General features: G+C 50.5%; 1 protein-coding gene across 8 annotated transcripts in view; it reads right to left on the reverse strand.

Annotated features, from left to right (window-relative positions):
- Positions 1-5,804: 5,804 nt before the first annotated feature.
- SLCO2B1 (solute carrier organic anion transporter family member 2B1) overlaps positions 5,805-25,490 on the reverse strand; it is a 56,565-nt gene continuing 36,879 nt past the window's right edge. For 7 of the 8 annotated variants that reach the window (XM_023515896.1, XM_023515410.1, XM_023516666.1 and 4 more), the window contains exons 8-14: positions 23,077-23,179; positions 18,307-18,664; positions 14,988-15,153; positions 11,599-11,762; positions 9,363-9,427; positions 8,901-9,021; positions 7,747-7,927 (exon numbers count right to left, since the gene is read on the reverse strand). In XM_023515896.1, the coding sequence (XP_023371664.1) occupies positions 7,747-7,927; positions 8,901-9,021; positions 9,363-9,427; positions 11,599-11,762; positions 14,988-15,153; positions 18,307-18,664; positions 23,077-23,179 (1,158 nt within the window). Of the gene's footprint in view, positions 7,928-8,900; positions 9,022-9,362; positions 9,428-11,598; positions 11,763-14,987; positions 15,154-18,306; positions 18,665-23,076; positions 23,180-25,490 lie in introns of all 8 variants that reach the window. The other variant, XM_023514933.1, reaches the window with a different exon arrangement.

Raw genomic sequence — 25,490 nt, forward strand, 5'->3', positions numbered from 1 at the left:
TCTTCTCTAAGCTAAGCTGGTTTGTTGATTATATAGCTAGAAATGGGACAGCAAATCAAAGAATATTAGAGCTGAAAAGAGGCCCTTAGAGGTCACCTTGTCCAAAGACTTCCTTTCACTGCTAGGCATTATGGTCAGGAGTCTAGAATTTGGAGAGAGACAAAGCTGAATTTGGAATCCAGAGATCCAGCAGTACTCTGTTGTATAACTTGGGGCATATTACCTCATTCTCTGGGCCTCAATCTCCTTATCCCTAAAGTAAAGAGAATAATAATACCAACAGAACAGAGTTATTGTGAAGATTGAACCAGATAATGCAAGGGAAGCTCTTAGCTGAGTGCTTGGCACGCAGTGGACAGTCAATAAATATTAGCTACATTTATTGGAGGACGGGAGGGTCAGGGACAAAGATCACAGAACAACTCAGGCAGAGCTTGGGTTAGATCAAGGATTCCTGCCACCCAGCCCAGGGCCCTTTGCCATTCCAATCTTCCCTCTATATTCCTTGATAAAAGGAAATAACCTCAGAGGGAACTAAGAAATCAGTTAGGACACAAGGAAGAGGTCACTTACTTTAGAGTAGCTTAAAACTTCTGTTTCCTTAACAAGGAGGTCAGAGGAAGGTGGTACCAGGATTGGTCTTCTGACTTAGCAATATCTCTGACAACCCAGGAACTCCCATTCTATGATGGCAAGATGACTGAGTGGCATCAAGCACCATGTCCTCTCCAGCAGGAAGAAAGGGCACAGTATCAAAAAGGGTCTTCTCTTCTCATGCCATTCTCTTATCCACGAGGGAAGCTTTCCCCCTGAAAACCAACCACTTACGTGTTATTGACCAAAATGAGGTCAAATGCCTACTCACTGACAAAAGAAAAGGCATTCCATTGCTGCCTTGGATCATCCTTCTAGTGCCCACCTTGCTCCTGGAAGGAAGAAGAGGGGATTTGCTGTGTGAAGGCAACCAATAGTGGCCTACCATACTCACCTTCAGTCTTCTCTCTGGATCAGCCTCCCCTCTTTGCACCACCTCTGCCAGGAAGTTTTCCTTGGTTTATACTCCTTTGCCTATACACTCTGTTCTACTATGTAATTGAGCATTGCTTAATTCAAATTGCATTCCACTATTCATTTATTCTCATCTTTTCACGTCCAAATCTTATCTTCCCAGCCAGGTTGCAATCATACCGAGAGTAATAGCAACTAATAATAATTACCTATTGTGTGCCAGGCATTGGTCTGTGTGCTTGTGGTAGCCAGTTTCTGAATCAGTCCCAATGACTCACACCTCCTGCTAGTCACAACCTTTGGTATCCCCCTCCCACATTATATCAGAGTTAGTCTGTGTGACCAAAGGAATATAGAAAAAGTTATGGTATGTTACTACCAGGCTTAGATTATAAAAGACATCATGGCTTCCATCTTGGTAACATATATTCTCCTTGGGTCATTCATTCTAGGGGAAAGAAGCTGCCTTGTCATGAGCAACCTCATGTACAGGCCCATATAAAAAGGAACTAAAGATTTTTGCCAACTTCCAACAAGGAATAGAGGCCTGATGACAACCACAGTGAGCTTAGGAGAGGACCCTCTAGCCACAGCTGAGCCTTCTGATGACTGCAGCCCTGCCTGATGCATTAGAGATGCTGAGCTGGCATCTCCCCGTTAACCCACTTGTAGGTTCTGGATCCTCAGAAAATGCATGAAGTAATAAATATTTGTTGTTTCAAGTTGCTAAATTTTGGGAAAATTTATTATTCTGCAATGGGTAACTACTATAGTGCTACTTCATCACATTAAATTCTCACAAGTCTGATGGGTAAAGTTTGTTTCTTTCGTTTACAGGTGAGAAAACCAAGGCTCAGATGAGCACAGTGGCTTCCCATATCCCATAAATGGCAGAGCTGGGATTGGTCCCCTTGTCTATGGAATTTCAAAACAGTGAAGACCTCATTCTGTTTTCGCAGCTGGAATGCCCCCACCTCCAGAGTGAAGGTTGCAGAAATGGGGGCATTCTCTGATGTGTTTTCTATCCCCCCACCTTTTTTCATTTCAACCACATTAGTCAGCATCTGCCTCTACTGTATATGTGATTCAAGGACAAGTTGATTTATTAGAAACAACATGGGAACGTTAGGAGGGGAATATCTGGGCTCTTAAATGACCTTGGGCAAGTTCTACACCTTTCTGGTCCTTAGTTTCTTTATCTACTGCATGGGAATAATAATTCTTTTTCTGCCTTTCTCACCAGGAAACCATGAGGATCAAGCATGAAGGGACTTTGTAAAATGTGAAGTGCTGTGAACACAGAAAGGTTTGAATAAGGAGAACCATGGCCTAGGGCTCTCAGTTCCATATAGCCAGCCCTGTACTGTGGTAAGGGCCCCATCTGCACTCCCACCAGAGTTAGGCTCAGGGTACAGAGGACGTTGAGAGCTCCGACCCACTTCCTCAGCCTCATCCCCACTGTGCCCTCTCTCCAGCCCTACGGAACTAGTGGAAATTTCCCAAGCCTGCCAGAAGCTGTCTGTTTGCTGAGCCTTTATCTGTGTAGTTTCTTCTGCCTAGACATACTTCCCAACTTCTCCACCTGGTATATTCCTACTCATCTTTCAAGAGTCAGCTTAAATGTCCCACTTCTATGATGCCTCTCCTGACCTGGCTCAAGGCCTTCTGCTTCTCTTGCCTGTTGCACCAGCCTCCTCCCTGAGCTCCTGGCCTTTCCCTTCGCTACTCAAAGCCTCCATGGTGCAGCCAGCAGCCTTTCTGAACTATAAATCTTGTCCTGTCACTCCCTGCTTAAAATAAAAAATACCTGATCAGTGGAATAACCCATCAATCAATGCTTCAAGGCCTCCCACCTTGTCCTCAGAAAGGCATCCAAAGTCTTGATCTGGAACTCAACACTTGGCCCCTGTTGGTCTCTTCAGCCTTAGCACTCCACTCTTCTGATGGCCCTGCACATGGCCTGCTCTAGCTACATTGCTTTTGTCACTCTATCTCAGACACACCTCACTATTTTTGCTCATCCTGTTGTTTCTCCTGCCCATTCCTATCTTCCCCACTTGGGGAAATCCTGCCCAATTTTTAAGGCCAGCTCTGCTTTTACCTTCTCTGGGAAACCTTTCCTGATGGTTCCAGGGAGAGTGTGTGGCTTCCTTTTCCCTCTCCTGTATGACAGCTCATGCTTTTGTTACTATTGGTCACTTTGTGAACACTAGGAGTTTCCTGACAGTAGAGACTGTACCTGACACAGAGTTGTGTCCCCAGCAGTGCCAGCACAAGGCACAGAGCAGACATGTAAGATATGTTCTTCAAGTGAGTGGCTGAATGAATGAATGGATGGATGGATGGCTAGGTGGCTGGTTCAAGAACTCATTCTGGAACCATCACTTCTTGACCAGCCTCAGAACTGCCATTTTCCCTGGGTAGGCCCATTCTGTAGCCAACGGGGAGGCAGAAAGGAAGAAACTGCTCTGGAAGGGAGAAAGAAAATCAATAAAAATGTAAATCTGGTTGAGAAAAGCTGCCCCAAGCTGGCTGTGGGCAGAGATAAGACTCGGCCATCTGAGCCCTAGCTGACAGCAGGGGAGAGATTAGGAGACAACAGAGCTGTGGCCAGAGCAGGGCAGCGGGATGTGCCTCCTCCCTCTGTCATCACCATCCCTCCCACCCCAATGCTCTTTGTGTTCATTACATTCTTTCTGGGACAGAGAAAGGTAAGGAAATTTACAAATCCTGATCATCAGGTGTAGTGCCTGTAGGCAAGTATATTGTATTACTTGGTCCTCACAACTTCTGGGAGACAGGAGGTAGGCAAGATTAGTCTCACTTTACAGGAGATGAAACACAGGTGCAGAGAAGTTTATTTGTTCATGGTCACACAATGAATAAGTGGCAGAATAAAGATTTGATCCTAAGTCTGGTTGATTCTGCAGCTCTGATTTTTTTTTTTTTTTTTTTGAGACAGAGCCTCAAGCTGTCACCCTGGGTAGAGTGCCGTGGCATCACAGCTCACAACAACCTCCAACTCCTGGGCTCAAGCGAGTCTCCTGCCTCTGCCTCCCAGGTAGCTGGAACTACAGACACCCGCCACAACGCCCAGCTATTTTTTGGTTGCAGCTGTCATTGTTGCTTGGTGGGCCCGGGCTGGATCCGAACCCACCAGCTCAGGTGTATGTGGCTGGTACCTTAGCCACTTAAGCCACAGGCGCTGAGCCTGCAGCTCTGATCTTTTCCCTCTAATAAGGGTTTTTGACCTGGGCTCCTGGGCCTACACCCAGGCTCGGATGGTCTTCAACTCCTGAAATCATATGCACAATTGTGTATATGTGTCTGTATGTATTTTTTTTTTAATGGAAAGTCTATGTCTTTTATGAGATTCTCAAGGTGGTAGTTACCTCTCCCACTTGCCTGTACCATACTGCCTCCCTGGAGATGGCCTTTGAGCTGGGCCTAGAAGATTAGGTAGAACTTTATGAAAAGGGGATGGAAAGACACGCAGAGGGATGGAGTAAAGCAATCTAGGCAGAGGGAGCAGCACAGCAAAGGCATGTGAATGGGAAAGAATTCAGCACATCTGGCTAATGGTGAGGGCGTCCGAGTGTTCTCCCTCCTCATCCATCAGTGTGCCAGTCATGGCTCCTGGCTCCCTGCTCCTGAGGGGCATCTGCCTGCCCTGGGACTTCCCAGCATGGGTCTACAGGCAGAAAAATAACTCAGGACCAGGCACTGGGATGTCAGTTCAGGTCTAGTTCTATCCTCTTCTGACTTTACCACCAGCAGAATCTAGGCTGGAGACTTAATGCATTCTCCCAACTCCCTGGTAAAGGGTGAGAAGGAAGTGAGCTCACTGATGTGGAGGCACACAGCTCTTTCATTGACAGGAGACTAACATGTATTAGGGGAGAGGGAATCCCTGGCCCTGACCTGACCTACCCCCCGTAGCTCTCAGCCCCATGTTTCTCTTGTGGTGACTCCTGAGTCCCCTTATCCTGGCCAGGCCAGAGGCTGTAAGCACTAGGTCCTTATCTTCTCCTTCATATCTCAGCTCAGCCCAGAGGCAGACTCACCTGGAGGTAGATGTTGCTTGACCACCAGGATCCCTTCCCACAGGGACAGATGTTAATTGGGTGTTCATAGTCTCACTTTTTTTTTGAAATTTGGAAAGATAAGACATTTTAACTACAATCAAGATTTCTGTTTCTGTCCACTCCAACTTCCCCTGTGTCTCAGGTTTTCTTTATATGAGCTAGACAGAGTAGTCATGGGCACTTCTGAGATCTAACCAAGATGGAGTTGAGTTGTGGGGAATTGGTTTCATTTGGGCTCACTGGGATGTGTTTATGTGTTTCTCAGTTACCTCTGTGTATAAATTATGGATAGTTATCTCTGTGTAAAGAAAGGCTTCTAGATATATGCCTGCACACTACTTGACTCAGAGTTGTGACATGGAGGTGTCCTATGCAGAGGTCACATCATGATATGAATGTGTTTTATGCCACCTGGCCCAGGAAGTATATAAGCGATATAGAAGCCACTGAGAAACGAGGTTTGAAATGCACAGATCCAAAAGCCAGTCCAGACTCTAGGAATTTCCTCTAATCACCAAGGGGGAAAAATGTGTTTTAGACGTGTGCAAGGATGTTAGTTAATAAAAATATCATTCTGTTTTTCTAGATCTATCATTCTATTTTTCTAGGTCAATATTTTCTCATCATATTTGTTTTCTTACCTAATTTTGTATTTTTTTTTTTAAAGAGGGCTCCCCAAATTGTGTATGCTTCAGTTCCCACAAGATCCAATTCTGGGTTCACTATTTATTTTCTCTCTCATCTTGGGGAACGTCACTTATCCTTTCCGAGCTGGTTTCCTTGTCTGTGAAATGTGAATGACAGTTTGGACAGGTGAGGACTAAAAAGGCCTCATGACCTTATCCCATTTTTTAAACATTTACTAGAGGAAGTTTCTCAGCCAAATAAAAATTAGCCTGGAATATAAAGATACAGAAAGAGGTAATATACAAGAAACAATGATGAGCAAGGAATCCAGTAAAGCGTAAATCTAAATAACTGAAAATAATGTGGTTGTTGCGGACCACTAATGCAGTTTATAAAGAAAGGATTTTTGTAATAGAAGAGACATTATGGAAGAACAAATTTAATAATAAGCTGTATCTACAATTCCAGAGTATTTCTGCAAAACCTGGGAAACGGGAGGGAAGGGGAAGGAACAGAAATGTACTGAAAGCCTCATCTAGTTGGAGGAGACTTTGAAATTCTTGACACTGATAAATACAGGCTCAGATATTTGTTAAATATTTACCGTCATTAATCGGTAGAATAAAAAGGAAATTAGAGCTTCTGTATCCCTCTCTTTCTTCCATACGGGAAAACCTTAAAGCCCTCGACTGAGACCTCCTAGAAGGCCAGAGCCATGTGTGCCCCACCCCATTTCTCTCCCAGGCCCCAGCACAGGGCTGGGCTCAGCCTTCTGCAAGTTGCTGTTAATGGCTCCCTGTCAGCTGCTTCCTGACAGGTCTCAGCCAGGTGGATGTAATGGCAGCAGAATAGGCTGGGAGCCAAGCAGGAAACTCTATTATCCTCCCAGGGAAATGAGCAAGTCAGATAAGACTGGTCATAAAACAAGACAAACCCTAAGGGAGAAAAGGATTGTCTCATTCAGACCCAAGCAAGCTACAGAATCGCTCATGATGCAGAGCTGGGCTTTCCTGCTCCCAGCAGCACAGAGAACCAGGTGCCATCCCAGAAAACTTGGGTGTCACAGAATGAGACATTATCTACACAGCCCCAGATAAGTGGGAGGAAATGGGGAAATTAGGGATCTGTTCACAAAGGTCACAGTGACTTTGGTGGCCCCTTGTCACCTGTCTGAAATCTTGGCAATGTGAGTGTGTGTTTGGTCTCAAGTTTGAAAATACCCAAGTGTGGGCCTTGGTCTCCCTCCCCACTCTAGGGCCCCTAAGGCAGGTGCTAGGCCTCATCCTAAACTGTGGCTTCTTGACAAGAGCTGGGACTTCGTGAGTCACAGGTGAGGCTCTCCACTAGCCAATCTTCCTTGGGGTCCCCAGACTAGCCTCCTGAAGGGCCATTTAAGTCTGAATGTTCCTAGTGTGAGGCCAGTTCCTTCCTCGCTGAGGGGCTCCCCTCAAAGTCCAGCTCAGGGCTCTGCCTCCAGGGGGCGCCAAATGGACACGTCTTGAAAGCTGCCGGCAGTTGGGGAGAAGACCTGAGTCTATCCTGACAACACAGATGGTCAAAGCTAAACAAACCTGAAAGCTGGCAAGGTCATCGCCACCTGACAGGAGGTGGCTGAGGCTCAGAGAAAGTGCTCCAGGTGAGTGGCATAGTAGGGCTAGGGCCTAGTGTGGAGGGCAGCCTTGACCTACTATGGTCCACTTCCCTCTCCTGGGGCCTAGAGGAAAGGTATGCAGTCATTTCATCCAGGAAAGCCTGGTTCTGGTTCAGCTGGCTGTCTCAGGGAGCACCGGGGGAAGACCCTCTTGCTTCAGAAATGCCCAACACAGCAAACCACAAATTGGTTTCTTAGGTGGATGAGCAAAGAAAGTTCTAGAGAAGGTGAGTGGCTTGCCTGAAGTCACACAGCCATTTCGTGGAGGAGTCAGAATTGCAACACGGGGCTCCTTTGGAATCTTGGGTGAAGAGCCCAGAGGAGGTGCCAACTGTGACAACTACTTTTAGCCAGGTGGGGCCCTGGGACGGCTGCTCACACTCTAGAATCTTCTGTCTTCTTCGCTGGCCCTGATGCCAACAGTTGCTGCTCTAAGCTAGAGCTGCATATGGTTCCCTTGGTCTTTGCCTCTTTATTCTGCTGCCTCAGGATGGCCAAAACTAAGGCGAAGCAGACCAGGGAGCCTGTCTTGAAGAAGAACTGGAGGCCAATGAACCTGGGGAAAGAATAAGGGACCTTTGAACTCAGGAGCTCCCAGTCCAGGGCTTGGACGGCCCTGAGATGGGGACAGAATGGAGTCAGCAGGTATCACTCATTGTGCAATTGAAGACATTGAAGCCTTGGGGAGACATTGACCTCCACAGGGGCCCATCCCTGGAAAAGGGTGAAGGGCTTTGCAGAAAGAGCCCTGGGCAACCTCCTTGCCCTGTCGTGGACTGCTGTGTGGCCTGTGATGGCCCTGCTTCTCTCCGAACCTCTCTGCGGGCTCAGGGGACCTGACAAGTACAGCTTTGGATTGCCCCTCCAGCTAATAGAAAAGAATATTCCCTCTTCCCTCTTTGTTTAACACACCAAGGCCTTCAAGAACTTTTCCTTTGCTAGGAAGATCCCCCTGGACAGTCCAAACCCACAGGAATTGTGCCCTCCCCAGAGCTGGAGGTGACCAGGTCCTGGCCCTCAGTTCTGCGAGCACAGTCTCTCCACATCCACCGCAGACCAGTGGCCTTGGTGCCTCTAGGTGCCTCTGAGTTCCCCATGTTACAAATGGGAAGACTGAGCCCCAGACAAGGTAAGTCCCATAATGGGGAGACAGAGCCAGGCCTGGAACCCAGGGCTTTCTCCCTAACACCCGGCCTCTAGTCCCTCTCAAGCAGGCTGCTCCCCGGATTATCCCTGAGTTCCTGCATGGACTCTGCAGCCAAACAGCTTGGGGTCAAGGCCCAACTTTGCCAGTTTTTGCTCCAGGGAAGTGACCTTGGGTGCCTAACTTTAACTCTCAGTTTCCTTATCTATACAATGGAAAGACAATGTCCAGCTGATAGGATTTGTGAGCTTGGCACTGGCTACACCACCTGTCACCCAGCAGGTGGACTTAAATGGAACTTCCCCTTCAGCTGATACCCTATCAGGATCTGGGGTCCTGAGAGCATTCCCAGAACCCTTTCCACATTCTCTGGCCCAGGCCTTACCTGTTTCGGAGCAAGTCGTGGTCATAGTAGCGGCAGACAGCTCGATGCCCACAGCGTTGGGCCCAGTGCACACAAGTGGTGTCGATGGCACTGCCATGGATCACCGGGCTGGGCATCCAGGCTGGGGAAAGAGGGGCTCAGGGGTCAATGGAGGCCACATCCCTGCCCCACCCCCTCCCTGGCATGTGCAACTAGGGAATCTGAACCCCAGGGTCTTGGCTCAGAAGTCTTTGGCCCTCAAGCCCACCTCTACCCCTGCACCCAAAGTGGCCTCTCGACGGGCTGTACAGCCTCTGCTCACACACTGCCTTCTGGAGAGCTGGCCGAGTCTGTTGCCCCATGTACTTGAGAGCCCTACGGTGAGGGACTGGGTCCCTCCTATGCATATGCCCCCCAGGCCTGCACACTGTGGTCATCTGGATCCCCTTTACCACCACCAATGGTTCCAAGCAGACTCTTTACCTAAAACTCTCAGGAGCATGAACTGGATGCCCACGGCCAGAGTCTTGTCTTCTTTCTTCACTCCCCTAACAAGCAGACACACGGCGCTGTGAGGGTGGAGTTTCCAGCCCCCATGCAGCAGTGTGGAGGGGCTCTCACCATACCCTTCTCTGTCACTACCCAGCCTTCCCCTTGTCAAAGGTCTGGTCTAGGGAGTTCAGAAATGTCCAACGCAGCAAACCACCAAATTGGTTTCTTGTGTGGATGAGCAGAGAAAGTCCTGGAGAATTGGGCATTTCTGAGCCCCCTAGACCAGACCTGCACCCATCTCCCTTCAGTGAAGAGCCTGGTCCCTTTGCACTGGGCACACCCACTGACCATCAGGGTCCTGTGCGACCTCCTATGTTCTTGGTCGTGGACACTACCCCTCTCTCACCACACCTGGTCCTATTAAATCTTCCTCTTTTTCCTACACTTAGCAAGACCTGGATCTTGGACTGTTAGACACTCCCTCCTGCTTCCTCTCTCACTGTAGTATCCCAGCCTGGGATCCTCTGGCTCTTCCTAAATAACACCAGTGGCTAGCTCAGTAATTCTATACTGTAGCCCACACACCCCTATGAGCTAGGTCTATCTATTGTTAGCCCCATTTTACAGATAAGGAGACTGACACTTAGATTAAATGACTTGGCCAAAATCCCATGGCTGATGGTGTCAGAGCCAGAATCTGTGCAGCCCAGAGCCCGTGTTCTCTACTTCTCTTAGGCTACCTGTCAGGGCATTTGATTCCTCTGCTCTCTCTCTCTCTCTTATGTCTTCTAATATTTGTGAGGGGCTCTATCACCTTTCTAATTTCCTACAAAGTAGATAGTGAATAAAATAATCCCAGCAAAGGGAAAATTGGAATTATCGTGCTCTGAGGTCCCCATGATATTGTGAAATATATATTGGGTCTTCCTGGCATGCAGCTCCTTTAAAGTGATAAGTGCCTTTGTATGCTAATGAAGTGACTGAACTCTGGCAGCCCCTAAGTAACAGGATGGGGACTGATCACCTGAGGGACCAAGAGAGGCTTAGAGGGCTGGGGCTAAAAGTCTGGGGAAGTTGGAAGTCTCCCCAACTTCTGGGGAGAGGAAAGGGGCTAAAGTTTGATTGCCAATGGTCAGTGAGTTAATCAATCATGCCTGGGTGATGTAACTTTATTAAAAACCTGAAGGACTGAGTCTGGAAGTTTCTGGAGAACCACACACAGAGGCTCCTGGAAGGTAGTGCACCTAGGGAGGGCCCGGGAGCTCGCCCCACATGCCTCACCACACACATCTCTTCATCTGTGTCATTGGTAATATCTTTTATAATAAACCAATAAATGTAAGTAGGTGTTACCCTGAGTTCCAAGAGCTGCTCTAGAAATTTAATCAAACTCAAGGCAGGGGTCAAACCTAACTTACAACCAGTTGATCAGAAGCCCAGGTAAAACAAATTGGAGCTGTGACCGGCAGAAGTGGGGGACAACTTTGTGGGACTGAGCCCTCAACCTGGGGGATCCGTTACCATCTTCAGGTAAATGGTGTTGGAAATGAATTGGTGCGTCTATTGCAGAAGGGATTTCTTGGTGTGTGTGAAAAATACCCCTACGCTTCTGTGCTAATTGTTGAGTGAGAGAATAGAAAAACACTCCCTACCCAGAAGACCCTGACTTTGGACTCAAATGACAATATGTCAGTTCCAGTAGGTACTCTCAGGACAAAGGTTAGAAAGACCTTGGACCAAAAAGCAGTGCTCAGCATTCGGAATCATGGACCACGCTGACGTAGCTTCGTTTCCCAGCTGCATCTACTGTGTCTCATCCAGTGCATGCAGGGTGGAGGTGGAGATTCCACTTCTTCCTCACAGTATAATGCTCTCTCTCAGGGAGGCCAGGACAGGGCACCAGGTATGGCCTTCCTTCCCCTGGGCAGGCCGATGCCTTGGCTCTGGCTGGGCCACCAGTACCATTCCACCCCACACTAGCCATGGGACTGAGGCCAGTTCCTGAACTTCTCTGAGCCTCAGTTTTCTTATCTGTAGGATGGGGGAGATAACCTCACCTCAGCAGGCTGCCATGGGCATGAAGACAGGCCAGTGAGGCCTTACTCTGTGGTGGGGACCAGGACACACAAGTGGCCTCCTTCCTCAAACTCTTCCTCAGAATTCCTCGTCCTGCCTGTGGTTAAGGACCTCTTGGTGTCTCCGGGCCCTGCCCAACCCCCACCCTCACCTTATGATGAGCATGAAGGAGGGCGTGTGGGTGGCACCGGCCAGTGCCGCACCCAGGCTGACCAGGAGCATGAAGGGCAGCACCAGGTGGCTGCAGGCTGAGTTGCAGGAGCCCGCTGGCACAGGGCCACCCCCTATCACACAGCTGCAGTTGGTGTAGAAAACCTAGGGAGGTAAGAGAGGGGAGAAGAGCCTTTAGGAGCCTCCAAGGGCAGGCAGCTAGCCAACGCCTGAGGCCCGGGAAGGCTTGTGAAAGGCCCAGGGGCCCAGAGCCTGCTGAGGTAGAGCCAGCTGGTGTCCGGAACTTCCTATCCCCTGGCTGAGTCAGGACGGCGTGCGGAGCTAGGCAGCTACCTGGGCTGTGTCCACACAAATTGGGCTGAGCCTGAGGCTTTTTGCAGGAGAGGAAATTACAGAGAGAAAGAAGGAGGGACCCAGAAGAGCATCACTCCCTAAACACTGCACACTAACTGCAGGGAAAATGTCCCCAGGCTGGGCCTCCAGTGTGTTTGATCCCAGCCTGCATTCATACTCCTTAGGTAGCCTGGAAAACCTCCAGCCAAAAAAATTAAATTAAAAAGAAAAAAAAACCTGATCTCTGGCAGCCGGGGCCCTTGGGAGGGAGTGAGGCCAAGCCAAGAAGCCGGGGCCTTGCTTTTCTTCCCCACAGACTGGAGCTTCCACTGGGGCCACAGGTAGCAGGGATTGGTCCCCTCAGCGTGCGAGGTGGCTTGGCTGGCCTGGGCAGCTGCAGCCGTCTGCAGACTCAGCCCCTTCAGTCCTGGCAGCCTCACACTCCCGGCAGTGAAAAGGGTTAGGAAGCCCTGAGCGAGATACAGGGAGCCTTGGAAGAATTTTAAGCGAAAGAGAGATGAGACCTGATAGTACAAAGGCTGGGGTACGGAGAGGAACTGGGTCGGGGAGTGGTGTTGGAGGTGTGTGGGTAAGAGTCTGGACTTGAGGTTACTTAGGAAACGGGATTGGGGAAGGCTGGGCAGTGGAGGGAGAGAACATGTAGGCTCGTGTGACTGGATGCTCTCTCCATGTCCTGGCAGAGCCGACGTGGAAGCCAGGCTGTGCTGGCCCGGGTGTGATCTTTTCAGCACGCCCTGTTTTAAACTGCAGGAAAAGTCCAGACCTCCAACTAAAGGCGGGAGACAGGGTGGAGGAGGAACCCACTCAGGCGAGGTTACTGGAAGGAGATCCTGCCCTGTTTCTTTTAGAAGCAGAAGCTTGCTGGGAGAGATGCAAAGGCTAGAGACCTTCCTCTTGGGTTTTTCCTGACATTTCAGTCACATTCATGTAATTCCACAGCTGGAAGTTCTTATAAATGATTTCAATCTCTGAGTCTCACTCCCTTGGGGCATCAGGCCACTCCCCTGGGCATCGGGCCCTGTGCAGTGGCCGCCCACCTCCCCATCACACCTGGGTCACTCACTCATTCATGAGGTGTTACAGAGCACAGCTGTGCTGGGCGCTGAGCCACCCATTCCTGAGCTCACCATTGGCCTGAGGAAGCAGATATGTCGAGGCACAATTCCAGGCCAGTGTGACAGTCCCTGGGTGCTGGCCTGGTCTCAGCTGCACCCTCCTCCAAATACTGTACCCAAGCCCAAGCCTCCATGATGTTCCAAAGAGGAGGCTGGGCTGGGGGAGGACAGAGCCTTGGAGTCCAGATATAGCTCTGCTACTGACACTCTGGGCAATGCCTGGCCCATGCTTGGGACTCCATTTCGCATCTGTCCAATGGACAGGAGTACATATTAGTGCTTAAAATGCCCTAGGCACTGTGCTCCATGCTTTTCCTGGATAACAGTGTGTGGCTCTTCATTTACTATTTAATGAATTCATCTGGGTAAAGCATTTATTTGGCACAGTGTCTACTCTCAGCAGGCACTCAATAATATCATGCCTATTTTACAGACCAGGAAACTGAGGCACAAGTTAGATCATTTGCCTGAGGTAACAGAGCCAGTTAGAGGCAGGACAGGGATTTGAACTGGGTGGTCTGACCTGTATGTTTAGAGACTCATATCCACAGGCCTGCCAGGGATCCTGCTCCACCTGCCAGGGCCTGGGGGCCTCTGGAAAGGTTCTCAGGGAGATAAAACTCACTAGAACAGTGAACCCAAAAGGCTAGGGTTGTGATTATTCCAAATGCCAACAGTTTACACAGCCTAGGCAGGGCCTGGGTGGCTTCTGCAGGACCACCAACCATCAGTAGGCACTCCACTCTGCACCAGCTGGGGTGGCCCAGGTCTCTCTCTGGAGGAGCCTGGGGCTCAGGTGCTGGTGCCAGCTTAAAGGCAGGGAGTCTGTAAGATGGACAGGGGAGGATTCTGGAGAGAGGGGGACGTTATCATATAACAGCAACCAGCCTGACACTCCCTCCCCCACGCTTTACTACAGACACAGGGGCCTGTGAAGGTGGATATTCTCCCCTTTGTCATTTGAGGGGACCAGGAGAAGGGGGAGTGGAAGCCAGCTTGTCTCAGTGGCCTTCAAAGGTTCACACAGAATGCGCTGCTGCTGATCACACAGCCCTCATTTCCCCACTGGGCTGCTTGGCTCTGAATTCTCAGCTCCTGGCTGGGAGGCCTTTGGTGGTTTGTTGACTGAATGACTGACCAAATGGGCCTGTTGTGTCAGCCTCCTCACTGGTCTCCATGTCCTATCTTGCACTCTGCTCATCCTTTTCCACACTATGGCCTCAAGTGCCACTTGCCTGCTTAAAATTAATCCATCGCTCCCCACTGCTTTCCAGGTAAAGTCCCCTCTCCTGGCCTGGCATTCAAGGCCCTTCTTTGTCTGGGCCTTGCTTTCCCTCCATGAACCCTTCTGATTCTGCTCTAACTAGTTCTTTGTAGTTTCTTGAAACACTCTGTGTGTGCATGTGTGTGCGTGCATGTACATGTGTACCCGTGTGTCTGTGTGTGTAATCTACATTCTTGCAAATCTCTGCTTATGCTGCTCCCCATTCTAGAAAGCCCTTTCCTCCCAACTCCTAGTTTGCCTACTCATCCTTGAATGTCTGGCACAAATGCGCCTCCCATGAAGCCTTCTATGATGCTCCCAGGTGGGACACACTCCTTCCATCCTTGCATGTACTTTGGCACCTCTTCCCCTGCCTATCCACACCCTGGCCAATTCCTGTGAGTTATTTCCTTTTGCATCTACCCTGCGTGGACAGCTGAGGGCCGGATCTGGTTCACCACCTTGCCCTGGGTCCGGGCTGAATGAAAGCTTATTGAGAGAATAGTGTTCTACATCTGCCAACAGAAGGAGACAGACAGACAGACACAGAGAAAAGAGAGCCAACAGAGTGAGGGCATTCAGAGGTGGAGAACATGGCAGGGAAAGGCAGAAGTTGCTTCTGGAGGCCTGACTCACCTGGCTTTCATCCTGAGCCTCCCGGACTACCCAGCCCGTGCAGCCTGCATGGCAGGGGGTGATGTATTCCACGTGAGCACTGGAGTCGCACACAGGGTTAAAGTCATCTGATGGGCAGGAGCAGGGCTCCATGCAGTCTGGAAATAGCCCTGGCCCGGGCTGAGCACTGGTGGGAGAGAAGGCCACAGGATTGGCCTGGCTCTTCTCCCTCTGGCCACAGTGGGGCCACCTCAACCCTGCTAGCCCAGTTCTCCACCCCAAGAGCAATAGCCAGAGATTGCAGCTCCATACAGACATTCTCTACCGTCAGAGCTGCCCCATGTGGCATAGCAGCAAAATCCGAAATCCTTGCACTGGAGGGATATAAGCAGGGAGAAGGGCTGGAAGCTCAGGAGGCCTCCTAAGGGGACCTCCAACCCCTATATCCTATGAGTCTTTGAGCTTCTTCTACAGGAAACACATGATAAATTCCTCCCAGAATTTCATGTCAATGACATGGATTGTTTCCTTTTCTTAGAAAATTAGATCTATGAGTATGGGACCCAATCAGGAGACCTGACCACCTGTGGGGTCGCCTACCTATTGTGGCCTCTATCTGGGCCTCAGTTTCTCTACCTGTCAGCTAGGCTGGGGTTTTGTCTTTGCCATTGCCATCCTGCTGCCAGGGCACGGTTTGGTCCCACCTGCCTCACTCCTGAGGGCCTGCTCCCAAATTCCAGGGGGGGTTTCTGCTCCAGGGCAAGGTGGGATACACAGGAGTGGGAGGTCAGCGAGAAACTGAGTTTAAGGGAGCAGGAGGGCACTGAGAGGTGGCCCCTGGGACTCAAGAGTACAACCTGGCTTCATGCTAGAAGGAGCATGGCACACCTACCAAGAGGCAGAGGCCCAGGGAGGCTGGTGCTTGGCTCAGGGTCCCACCGGGCCAGTGGCCAGGCTATGGAGGAGGAGGCCAGATAGGGAAGCTGAAGGCTGTGGGCAGAGGCCCAGGCTGATGGGTGGGTCTGGCAGGCTTAGAGAAATCTCCACGGCATGGCAAAGATGGCTGGTAGGGGCAGGGGAGATGATCTACAGATAGTGTGTGGGGTGGGGAAGGGGTTCATGGGCAAAGGTGAGCTCCTTTCCCTCCCCAGGGTAGAGGGTCTCCATGGGAATGGAGGGGAAGATCACCAGCCACACAGTCCTTCCTTCCTCCCCTGCCAGACAGTGCTCTCTGTGTGTGTCTGACACTGTCTTGACATGTCTCCTGCGAGGGTGGCGGGGAGACAGGTTGGCACTGTCTGAGCAGAGGCCCATCAAGAGGCTATGCCAGGGGACTCTACCCATGGAGAGGCACTTCCCAGGGCACTCTGGGAAGGCTGAGCAGGTAAGCACTGGGATGCTCTTACTCTGTCCCTGCTTTGTCATTGACCATCGGATAGGCTGCCTCACCCCTGTCCCAGCTGTGTGGGTGACTTTACCTCACTGAGCCTCACTATACGCATCTGTAAAATGGAGCCTGGCCCCGACACACAGATCCCATGGAGGTTCAACAAGATGGAGTATGGGAAGGCTGGGCGGGGCACTGGGCACTTGGGAAACCCTCAGCAATTGCAGCTGCAGACTTCATTAGTTGAAAAACTCTCCTCAACTTGCTGAATCGGACCCAAAAGGCTTCCTCAGTGAATTAGAAGACAGAACTCAGTAAATAAACTGCAAGAATACAGATGAAAGCATGGGTGAGTTGTCAAAGCCAAGGAGTAAGAGGGGGAAGAAAGATGGGCATGTTGGATGTGCTGGCTTTTTCCTCATTCACCTCTTTTAAAATCGTGGTTAAAAAAAAATCGTGGTCAAATCCCCATTTACTTTTTTTTTTTTTTGAGACAGAGCCTCAAGCTGTCCCCCTAGGTACAGTGCCATGGCATAGCTCACAGCAACCTCCAACTCCTGGGCTCAAGCAAGTCTCCTGCCTCCGCCTCCCAAGTTGCTGGGACCACAGGCGCCCGCCACAACGCCTGGCCATTTTTTGGTTGCAGCTGTCATTGTTGTTTGGCGGGCCTAGGCTGGATTCGAATCCACCACCTTAGGTGTATGTGGCTGGCGCCTTAGCCACTTGAGCCACAGGCACCAAGCCCCCATTTACTTTTTACTGTAAAAGTCATTTGAAAATTGTGGCTCCCTCCTCAGAAGACCGGCTTTCTGAGGGCATGGCTAAAGCCCTCACAGCACACAGAAGGCCTCAGTGCAGAAAGCAGAGTTGCCCCCTGCCCCTCATTTGAGAAAAGGAGTTAGGACAGGGAAGGAAGGGGAAGGAAAGAGTTGGGGGAGGGCAGTGAGGGTGGGACCTGAGAGAGACAGGGGATAGGCTAGGTCCTCTTTGGCCTTGAGCTGAGCTCCCCACAGCTACACTGAAGGAGCTCCAGGTGGGGACAGCTGGCCCCTGGGTGATGACAGGAGATGCCAAGGAAGAGGTGGGGACAGAGGAACTTGGGGAATTCTGGCTGGGTGTTGGGCTAACCTAAGCCTGGAGTAGTTTCCAGGAAAAATGAAATCATTTCTGGAAAACAGGCAGGGATGTAACTTCCAACATCCTCTCCAAGAAGGCTCCCAAGGGGAAAGAACGAGAGTGTGTTATGTGTGTGTGTGAGAGAAAGAGAGAAAGAGAGAGATGGTTGTGGAGGCAGGGAAGTGGGAGGGAGCTGAGCCTCAGCAGCCTGGACTGGCCCTCACACATGTGGAAAAAGAATTCTGAAATGTTAGGGTCATGGAACAACAGAATTTTAGCCCCACAGCTCTAAGAACTAAAAAGTCAGAAGTCTGCAGTCCAACCCCTTCCCAGTACCCCAGTCCCCTCTGCAGTTTCCCTGAGAGGGTGTCCAGCCCCAGCTTGCCCCCCGTCCACCCAGCTCCCCGGCAGCCTGTGTCATCTGGCTGAGCTGGGTCGTGCTTCCTGTGATGTGATCTCCATCCACCGTCTGCTGGGCCTAGAGGGCTTGGCCACTCTGGAGATACCATGGCACAAGTGGCTTTGGCCTGTCTCAGCCTGCAGCTTGGAGGAGGAGGGAAGGGAGATGTAGGAGGTCGCCACCCTCCAAGAGCAAGGCCCCAGGCCTTAGCTTTTCTGCCCTTAGAGTCTTATGCTAGTATTCAGGTACCCCTTCTAGGGGTGCCTGACACCTTCACTGGAACCTTTCAGAGCATCCCACTGCTTAACTCGAATAGAAAGGTGAGGAGATGGTGCCACAGGGGAGCTGAGGTTGGAGCCACTGACCTGGCTCCTGCCTGAGACCACGGTCTTCCCCTAGCCCTCCCTGCACATGCTCGCCCTGGCTCACACACTCACCCAGGCTGGCGGGGAATGCCTGCAATCTGGTGGGTAGGGCAGCCCATGAAGAAAAGAGGCAGGCCAAGGAGGAGGCAGAACAGCGCCCCCAGCAGGCAAAGAAAGCTGCTGCGCATGGGCCCCAGGCGGAGGCGCTTGACCAAAACACCGCCCACCACGATGCCCACGATGGCCGAAGGGAAGGTGCAGCTGCCGATGAGCAGGTTGGCGTAGGAGGCGGTGACCGAGAACTGGCGTTCCAAGAACTTCGGCAGGAAGACGGCCATGCCCGCCACCGTAGAAGACAGGCACACCTGGGACAGGACTACCAGCAAGAAGATGGGGTGGCGCAGGGTCCTCAGCAGCACCCTGGGGAAGACTGTTGAGCATGGGTGGAGACTGTCAGAATAGGTGGCCGGCCACAGCATCCGTGCCTGCCCCCTGCCAACCCCCGAGACCATTCCATTTCTTCCATCACATCCCATCCCACTTAATTCTGTTACAGTCAGTTCCACCCCATGGCACTTGACCTCTTTTGGTTTAATTGTACTCTATTTTTGAAATTCTGTTTCATTCTGTTTCATTGAGTTAGACTTCATTTTTGATATGTGGCCTGATCATAGCTCATTGCGACCTCAAACTCCTGAGTTCAAGCAATCCTCCTGCCTCAGCCTCCCAAGCAGCTGGGAGCACAGGCACCCACCAAGAAACTCAGCTAATTTTTCTATTTTTAGTAGCTACAGGGTTTTGCTCTTGCTCAAGCTGGTCTTGACTGGGGATTCAAGGGATTCTCCTGCCTCAGGTTCCCAGAGTGCTAGGATTACCGGCCTGAGCCATGGTGCTCAACTTTTTTTGATTCCTTATAGTTCTGTTTCATGTTATCCTGTTATCTGTTTCATCCATCCCAGCTCATCTCATTTTTTTGTAATTCTTCTCATCTATTCCTTTTTTTCACTCAGCCTGTCTTGCTATAGTTCTTTCCAGGCCAATGCAGGCTTTTGTCCTCCCTTCTGTGTCCCCAGCACAGGCCCGCACCTCCCCCCATGTCCCCATCCCTGGTTTGCGTTTCTCCGCAGCACTTCACCTAACCTACTGCCCCTTACTCATCTCACTCATCTAGCTGCACTGTTGCCACCCCACCGGACTGTAAGCTTCCTTAGAGCAGGGGGGTTTGTCTGTTGTATTATTTGCTGAATCTCTAGAGCCCAGGGCATAGTAGGCACTCAATAAATATTTGTGGAATGAATGAATAGATGTACAGATTAATACATGATCAAATGTCAAAATGTCTGGGGTGGAATCTAAGACCTCCAAAGGAGAAATCTGAGCAGGCCTGGCTCTGGATGGCCTCCTGGAGGTAGGACTTAAATAATGTGGAGAAGTGGAGCCTGGAAAGGTGGAGCCAGAAGTGAAAGGAATTCCAGCAGGGTAAAAGCTTGGGGACAGGAATAGAAGTGAGTGTTCTGGCAGTGGGGTCCTGCCCAGTCTCCTGCTAGCCCTAAAACATGTTGTTCACAGGTTGCCCTCATTGCAAGTCTGCTAAGTTGAAGGGCATGGAAAGGTGGGTATGTCCCTTCCTCTCTGGGCTTTTGTGTTCTCATCACTAGCGGCAGCCCAGGTGATGTCCCAGAGCACCTTCTGTTCTGACATTGGCAACCCTCTCTCCACTAACAACACAAGAGGGAGAGGCGTGTGTGGGCCTGCAGTCAGTGAGATGGAGGTTGGAGGTGAGGGGTGGGGGAGAGGAGGAAAGGCCTTCCTAGGCTGGGCGGGTGCAACTGGGCCAGGTGGGGGCTCCCTTTTGTTCTTGCAACAGCAGGACAGGACCTCAGATGTGTGAGATTTGTATCTGTCCCCAGAGCATGGCCAAGCCACTTGGTTCCCTATCCCTGGGCCAGGCCAGAAGCTGTTTCCTTGGGAGCCAGAAAATAAAGACAAAACAGTCCAGAAGGGATGGATAGGGGTTACGGCTGTGGAATTCCCCCTCCTCTACACCCCTGGCCTGCCTGCCTCCTGCCCCTGGTCCCAGCACATGCACTCAGTGTACGCAGCCAGCTGGCAGCCAGCATTTGCAGTGGGGAGTTGTGAAGCTGGCCCTTGCCAGGTAGCTGCTCCAGCCCCACCTCTGGCCACAAGCTGCTCAGGGCATCTGAGGCCCTGAGAGAGCCATGGAATTTCAGTCTGCTTGGCCTAAGTTATACAGGTGCCCTCACTGCATGGTGTGGCCCAGAGAGGGGCAGGGACTCACCCAAGTTCGTCCAGAGAGACCAGAACAAGGCCAAGAGTTCTCAGGGTCTCTTGACTCCCAGTACAAGGGCTGTTCCCCCTTTCTGCCCCTCCCCCATTCCTGTGCCTCTCCAGCTGCCCGACTCCGGAGGACTCCATCCCGCTGTTCCCATCCAGTCTCCTGCACTAATCACTGCAGTGCACTTGTGCCCATCCTTCATCCCTCCTCAGCATCCACAGCCTGCCTCCAGAACAGATGGAAAATTCCTGGAGGAGAAGAGCTATGCCTTTCACTCAGATGGGGCCAGCTGAGGGGAGTTCCAGGGCCTGTCTCCAGCTCCGAGGCAGATCTTCCCCATGGGACCAGGTCTTCCCTCAGCTCAGCACAATGTCTCCGCATCAAACAAGACAGGGCCTCCCTCAACTCCTGATGAGGAAAACACAGTCCTCCTCAAATAGGACAGGGCTTTGCTACGTTTAGGGACTATTAGGAGTTTCCCTTAACTCAAAGACAGTTAAGTCTCCTGCATTAGATAGGGAACCTCTTCAGTTCAGGGGCTGTGTCTTCCGATCAGACAGGGACCTTCTCCACCCTAGAGGTCAGGTCTCTTCCATAGGACAAGATGGGCTAGCCTTTCATTCATGAACTATGTATCTTGCATCAGGGAGACTGTCTCCCCCATCTGACAGAGGCCTTCCCCCATTTAGGGACTACTTTTCCCTAAGAGTTTAGGGTTCCTTGGCCGGGTATGGTGGCTCGTGTCAGTAATTCTAGCACTCTGGGAGGTCAAGGTGAGTGGATCACTTGAGGTCAGGAGTTTGAGACCAGCCTGAGTAGGAGCAATACCTAGTCTCCTCTAAAAATAGAAAAAACCAACTGGGCGTTGTAGCATATACCTATAGTCCCAGCTACTTGGTAGACTGAGGCAAGAGGATTGCTCAAGCCCAGGAGTTTGAGGTTGCTGTGAGCTATGATGCCATGGCACTCTACCCAGGGTACAGAGTAAGACTCTGTCTCAAAAAAAAAAAAAAAAAAAAAAGAGTTTAAGGTTCCTCCAGCTGAAGGACCATGTTTCCTCCCCCATGGTCCCAGGCAGTCAAGGCCAGGTCTTAGGGTCAGCCCAGCCCCTGTGGGGCTTAGCAGAAGCAGGTTGGCTAACTAGCCACTGGGCTTATATACAGCCCTGCCTAGGCCCCCTCAAGGCTCATGTTAAAGCTAAAACCACCAGAAATAATCTGGCCTAGAACATTTGCTCTAGCATCCAATTTCGGCAACTGACCCCAGCTTCCCTCTGGGCTGGAGCCAAAGCAGTGATTAATAAGCAGTTCCACGGTGCAGTGTGCTAGGGCCTTCTGGCAGCTGAGGGTGACCTGAGGCTAGCGAGTCCAGGCCCCTGCCCCGGAGTCCAAGCCCTCTCTCTGGGAATGCTGAGGAACCCAGGGAGAGGTTACTGTTATCCCAACATCAAGTCTTGAGAAGCTCTTCCTCAAAATTGACCTAATTCCTTCCTGTTGCAAAAGTAGTCAGTGAGAGATTAAGCCCTGCTAAACCACAGGCAGCTCAATTTACTGTCCTCAGACATGTTCAGGACAGTAACAGAAGCGTAGGAGTCATAATGGACAGAACTGTACCTTACTTGGGTATCGTGTTTGTAATAGTATACAGGGGCTTTCCATGCATCAACCGGTTTGATTCTCACTCCTTGAGTGAGCCAGAGCAACCTAGTCTTCCAGATGAGGAAACTCAGGTTAGAGAAGGAAAGCACCTCCCATAAGATGGTGCACTGGTGAGCTTTAGGGGCAGGACTCAAATCCAGGTCTTCTGACTTACCATCAGTGGTCTACAAGAGCTTGGCACATAGCAGGCACTCACTTGATATTCACGGGACTGGAATCTTTAGATGCAACATTCTGGTGACAGTGTTTACTCTAATTACCTACAGATTGAGTTTGTAGTCTCAGGATCATAGCCACATGGACCTTAGATCATTGAGTGCACTGTACAGATGGAGAAACTGAGGCCCAGAGAGAAGCAAGGACCCAGAACAAAAGCCCAGGTGCCTAGAACTCCCTGTACTTTTGCCCAGACTGGGAATTTAATAATTTCCATGCCTCCTGTTTGCAGGCATGGCAGTTGGTGGGATAAAAGGAAGGCTCATGGATGAGCCTTTAGCAGGGGTGATGACCTTCAGGAGCACAGTGCTCAGGAGACGGGCTGGACATGGCACAGATTGGAGCTAATATAGAAGCCTGAGCATTCTGAGAGCCCAGAGAAGGGAGGGAAGCAGGCTTGTTGGCTGGGAAAAAAGACCTCTTGGAAGAAAGTGAGGCTCTTGAGGGAGCCTGACCTAGAGGGACAGGGAAGACTTTGATAGATAGCAATAAAATCTGTTGTTCCAGGCAGAGAGGACTGCATGAGCAAAGGCTCACAAAGAGTTTATGGTGCTCATGAGGTTCCTGTGGGTGGAGAAGATGAATCAAGAACAGCGGGCAGGGACTGGATCCTGTGTAGCATCCTTGGTTTCTCTGGCGCTGTCTCCCCCAACCTGGCCAGAGCTCACTTACCTCTGATGAACTGGATCACAGTCAGGTCTGGTGCAATCTGTGCTAAGCCGTTCTGCTTCTCTGTGGACTCCCCAGGACTCTTCTCAGAGGGGGGCTCTTTATCCTGGGGAAACACACAACCAAAGGCCGTCAGCTAGACGCCAGGGGTCCTGCTCAGAGAGCGCCACAGGCGGGGGCTGTCTTGTCAGGAGCAGTGGGGCCCACGGTGTTCCATTTACTCTCAGCTCTATAGGTATGTGGGTTTGAAAGAATCACCCTCACCACGGCCATGTGACCCATTGTCATCACCATCCTTAATATTGGAATAATCACCTTCATCATCATGATTATTTCTATCACCATAGGTATTACCCCCATTCACGTTGCCAATATCATCATGACCAGTTTAGTCAAGATGATTGTCATCATTGTCTCTGTCACAGTCACCACCACCAGCACAACTATCACTATAATCCCAGCCACCTGACCCTTCAGAATCACTTCCGCCGTCATGATTATCAGAATCATTGGTATCATTATTACTGTGTCTAATATCATCATTGTCCCTACCACTGTCTTCACCAATGTCAGTCTCACCAACCTCATCTCCTTCGCCACTGCCATCATCAATGTCACGGATCCCATCACCACCTCTGTCATCAACATCTCCATTACTGACATCAGTATCATTGTTATTGCTACCATCAGTGTCACCTATTTCCTTGGCACAATTATCATCAGTGTTGCTGTCAGCATCCGCACAGCATCCGCACCACTCTCACTGTTTCCACTACCATCACCAACATGGTGACCACCACACCTCTCTCTTCACTTATCATGTCACTCCCAACTGTCACCACCTGGAGAGTCATCAGGAGCAAGAGCCTCCAGTGAGCTATGCCTACAAACAGGCTGGGGTGGTTTGGGCCACCAGGCCCATCTTGGTCTAGACCAGTGGTTCTCCACCTTCCTGATGCCATGACCCTTTAATACAGTTCCTCGTGTTGTGATGACCCCCAACCATGTATTAAAGGGTCATGGCATTAGGAAGGTTGAGAACCACTATTCTAGATCAGGTGTCCTCAAACTACAGCCTGCAGGCCACATGCAGCCCGCCTAGGACAGTTATCCAGTGGGCCGGATGTTTTTGCCACTGCTGCCTGTCCTGCTTAGCAGCCGACTCATCCTGGGGCCCGTAGTCCAGCCCTCCAATGGTCTAAGGGACAGTGAACTGGCCCCCTGTTTAAAAGTTTGAGGACCCCTGTTCTAGACTGTCTGCTTAGAAAGGGAACCATACTGGGGAGGTAAGAGACAATAGCCCCTCTTCTTAGATGAACAAGATCATACTCATAGGACATGCTTAGCTCTAAGCCCACAGTATGAGGATGCCCACTGTCACCCTGAGTGAGGATGGCCTATGTGAAACTCCTGAAGAAGAGATCTACTTTTCTTCTCTTTTCTTTTTTTTTTTTTTTAAGACAGAGTCTTGCTGTTACCCAGGTTGACATACAAGGTGTACTCATAGCTACTACAGTCATGTAGCACCATTCCCAGCTTATTTTTTTCTTATTTTTTATAGAAATGGGGTCTCACTATGTTGCTCAGGCTGGTCTCAAACTCCTGGGCTCAGGAGTGATCCTTCTACCTTGGTCTCCCAAAATGTTGGGATTATAGGATTACAGTGAGCTACTGCACCTGGCCTAGGAGAGGTATTTTATACTGGGGAAGAGAAGACTTGGTGTGTGTGATGGGGGCTGGTGGAAGGGGGTATATAATCACCATCTTCTGATTGTCAGAAAGAAGAAAGGAAATGATAAGTAATGGTTATTGCCTACTGAGTACTTACTACACTCCAGGCACTGTCACTGTTCTTTTATGTTATTTTTATTTTTTTGCAGTTTTTGGCTGGGGCTGGGCTTGAACCTGCCACCCCTGGCATATGGGGCTGGTGCCCTACTCCTTGAGCCACAGGCACCACCTAAAGCATAACTTACTGAAACTTCATAACAACTTTCTGATGTAGGAACCTTTATAATCCCTGTTTCCAGGAAATAAAACTGAGACACAGAGATATAAAATAACTTTTTGTGTGACAGAGTCTCACTCTGTTGCCCCAGGTTAGAGTATTGTGGCATCAGCCTAACTCACAGCAACCTTAAACTCCTGGGTTCAAGTGATCTTCCTGCCTCAGCCTCCTCAGTAGCTGGGACTACAGGCGCCCACCACAAGGCCCAGCTAGTTTCTTCCATTTTTAGTAGCTATGGGGTCTCCGTTGTTCAGGCTCTTCTTGAACTCCTGAGCTCATGCAATCCAGTCACCTTGACTTCCCAGAGTGCTAGGATTGCAGGCGTGAGCCACTGTACCGACCTAATACAAAATAACTTGCCTGCCTCAAGTGGCACAACAAGCAAGTGTCCAGCTAGGATCTGAACCCA

The sequence above is a fragment of the Otolemur garnettii genome, unplaced genomic scaffold (assembly GCF_000181295.1).
Source record: "Otolemur garnettii isolate 467f Iridium unplaced genomic scaffold, OtoGar3 scaffold00001, whole genome shotgun sequence".
NCBI classification, from domain to species: Eukaryota; Metazoa; Chordata; class Mammalia; order Primates; family Galagidae; genus Otolemur; species Otolemur garnettii.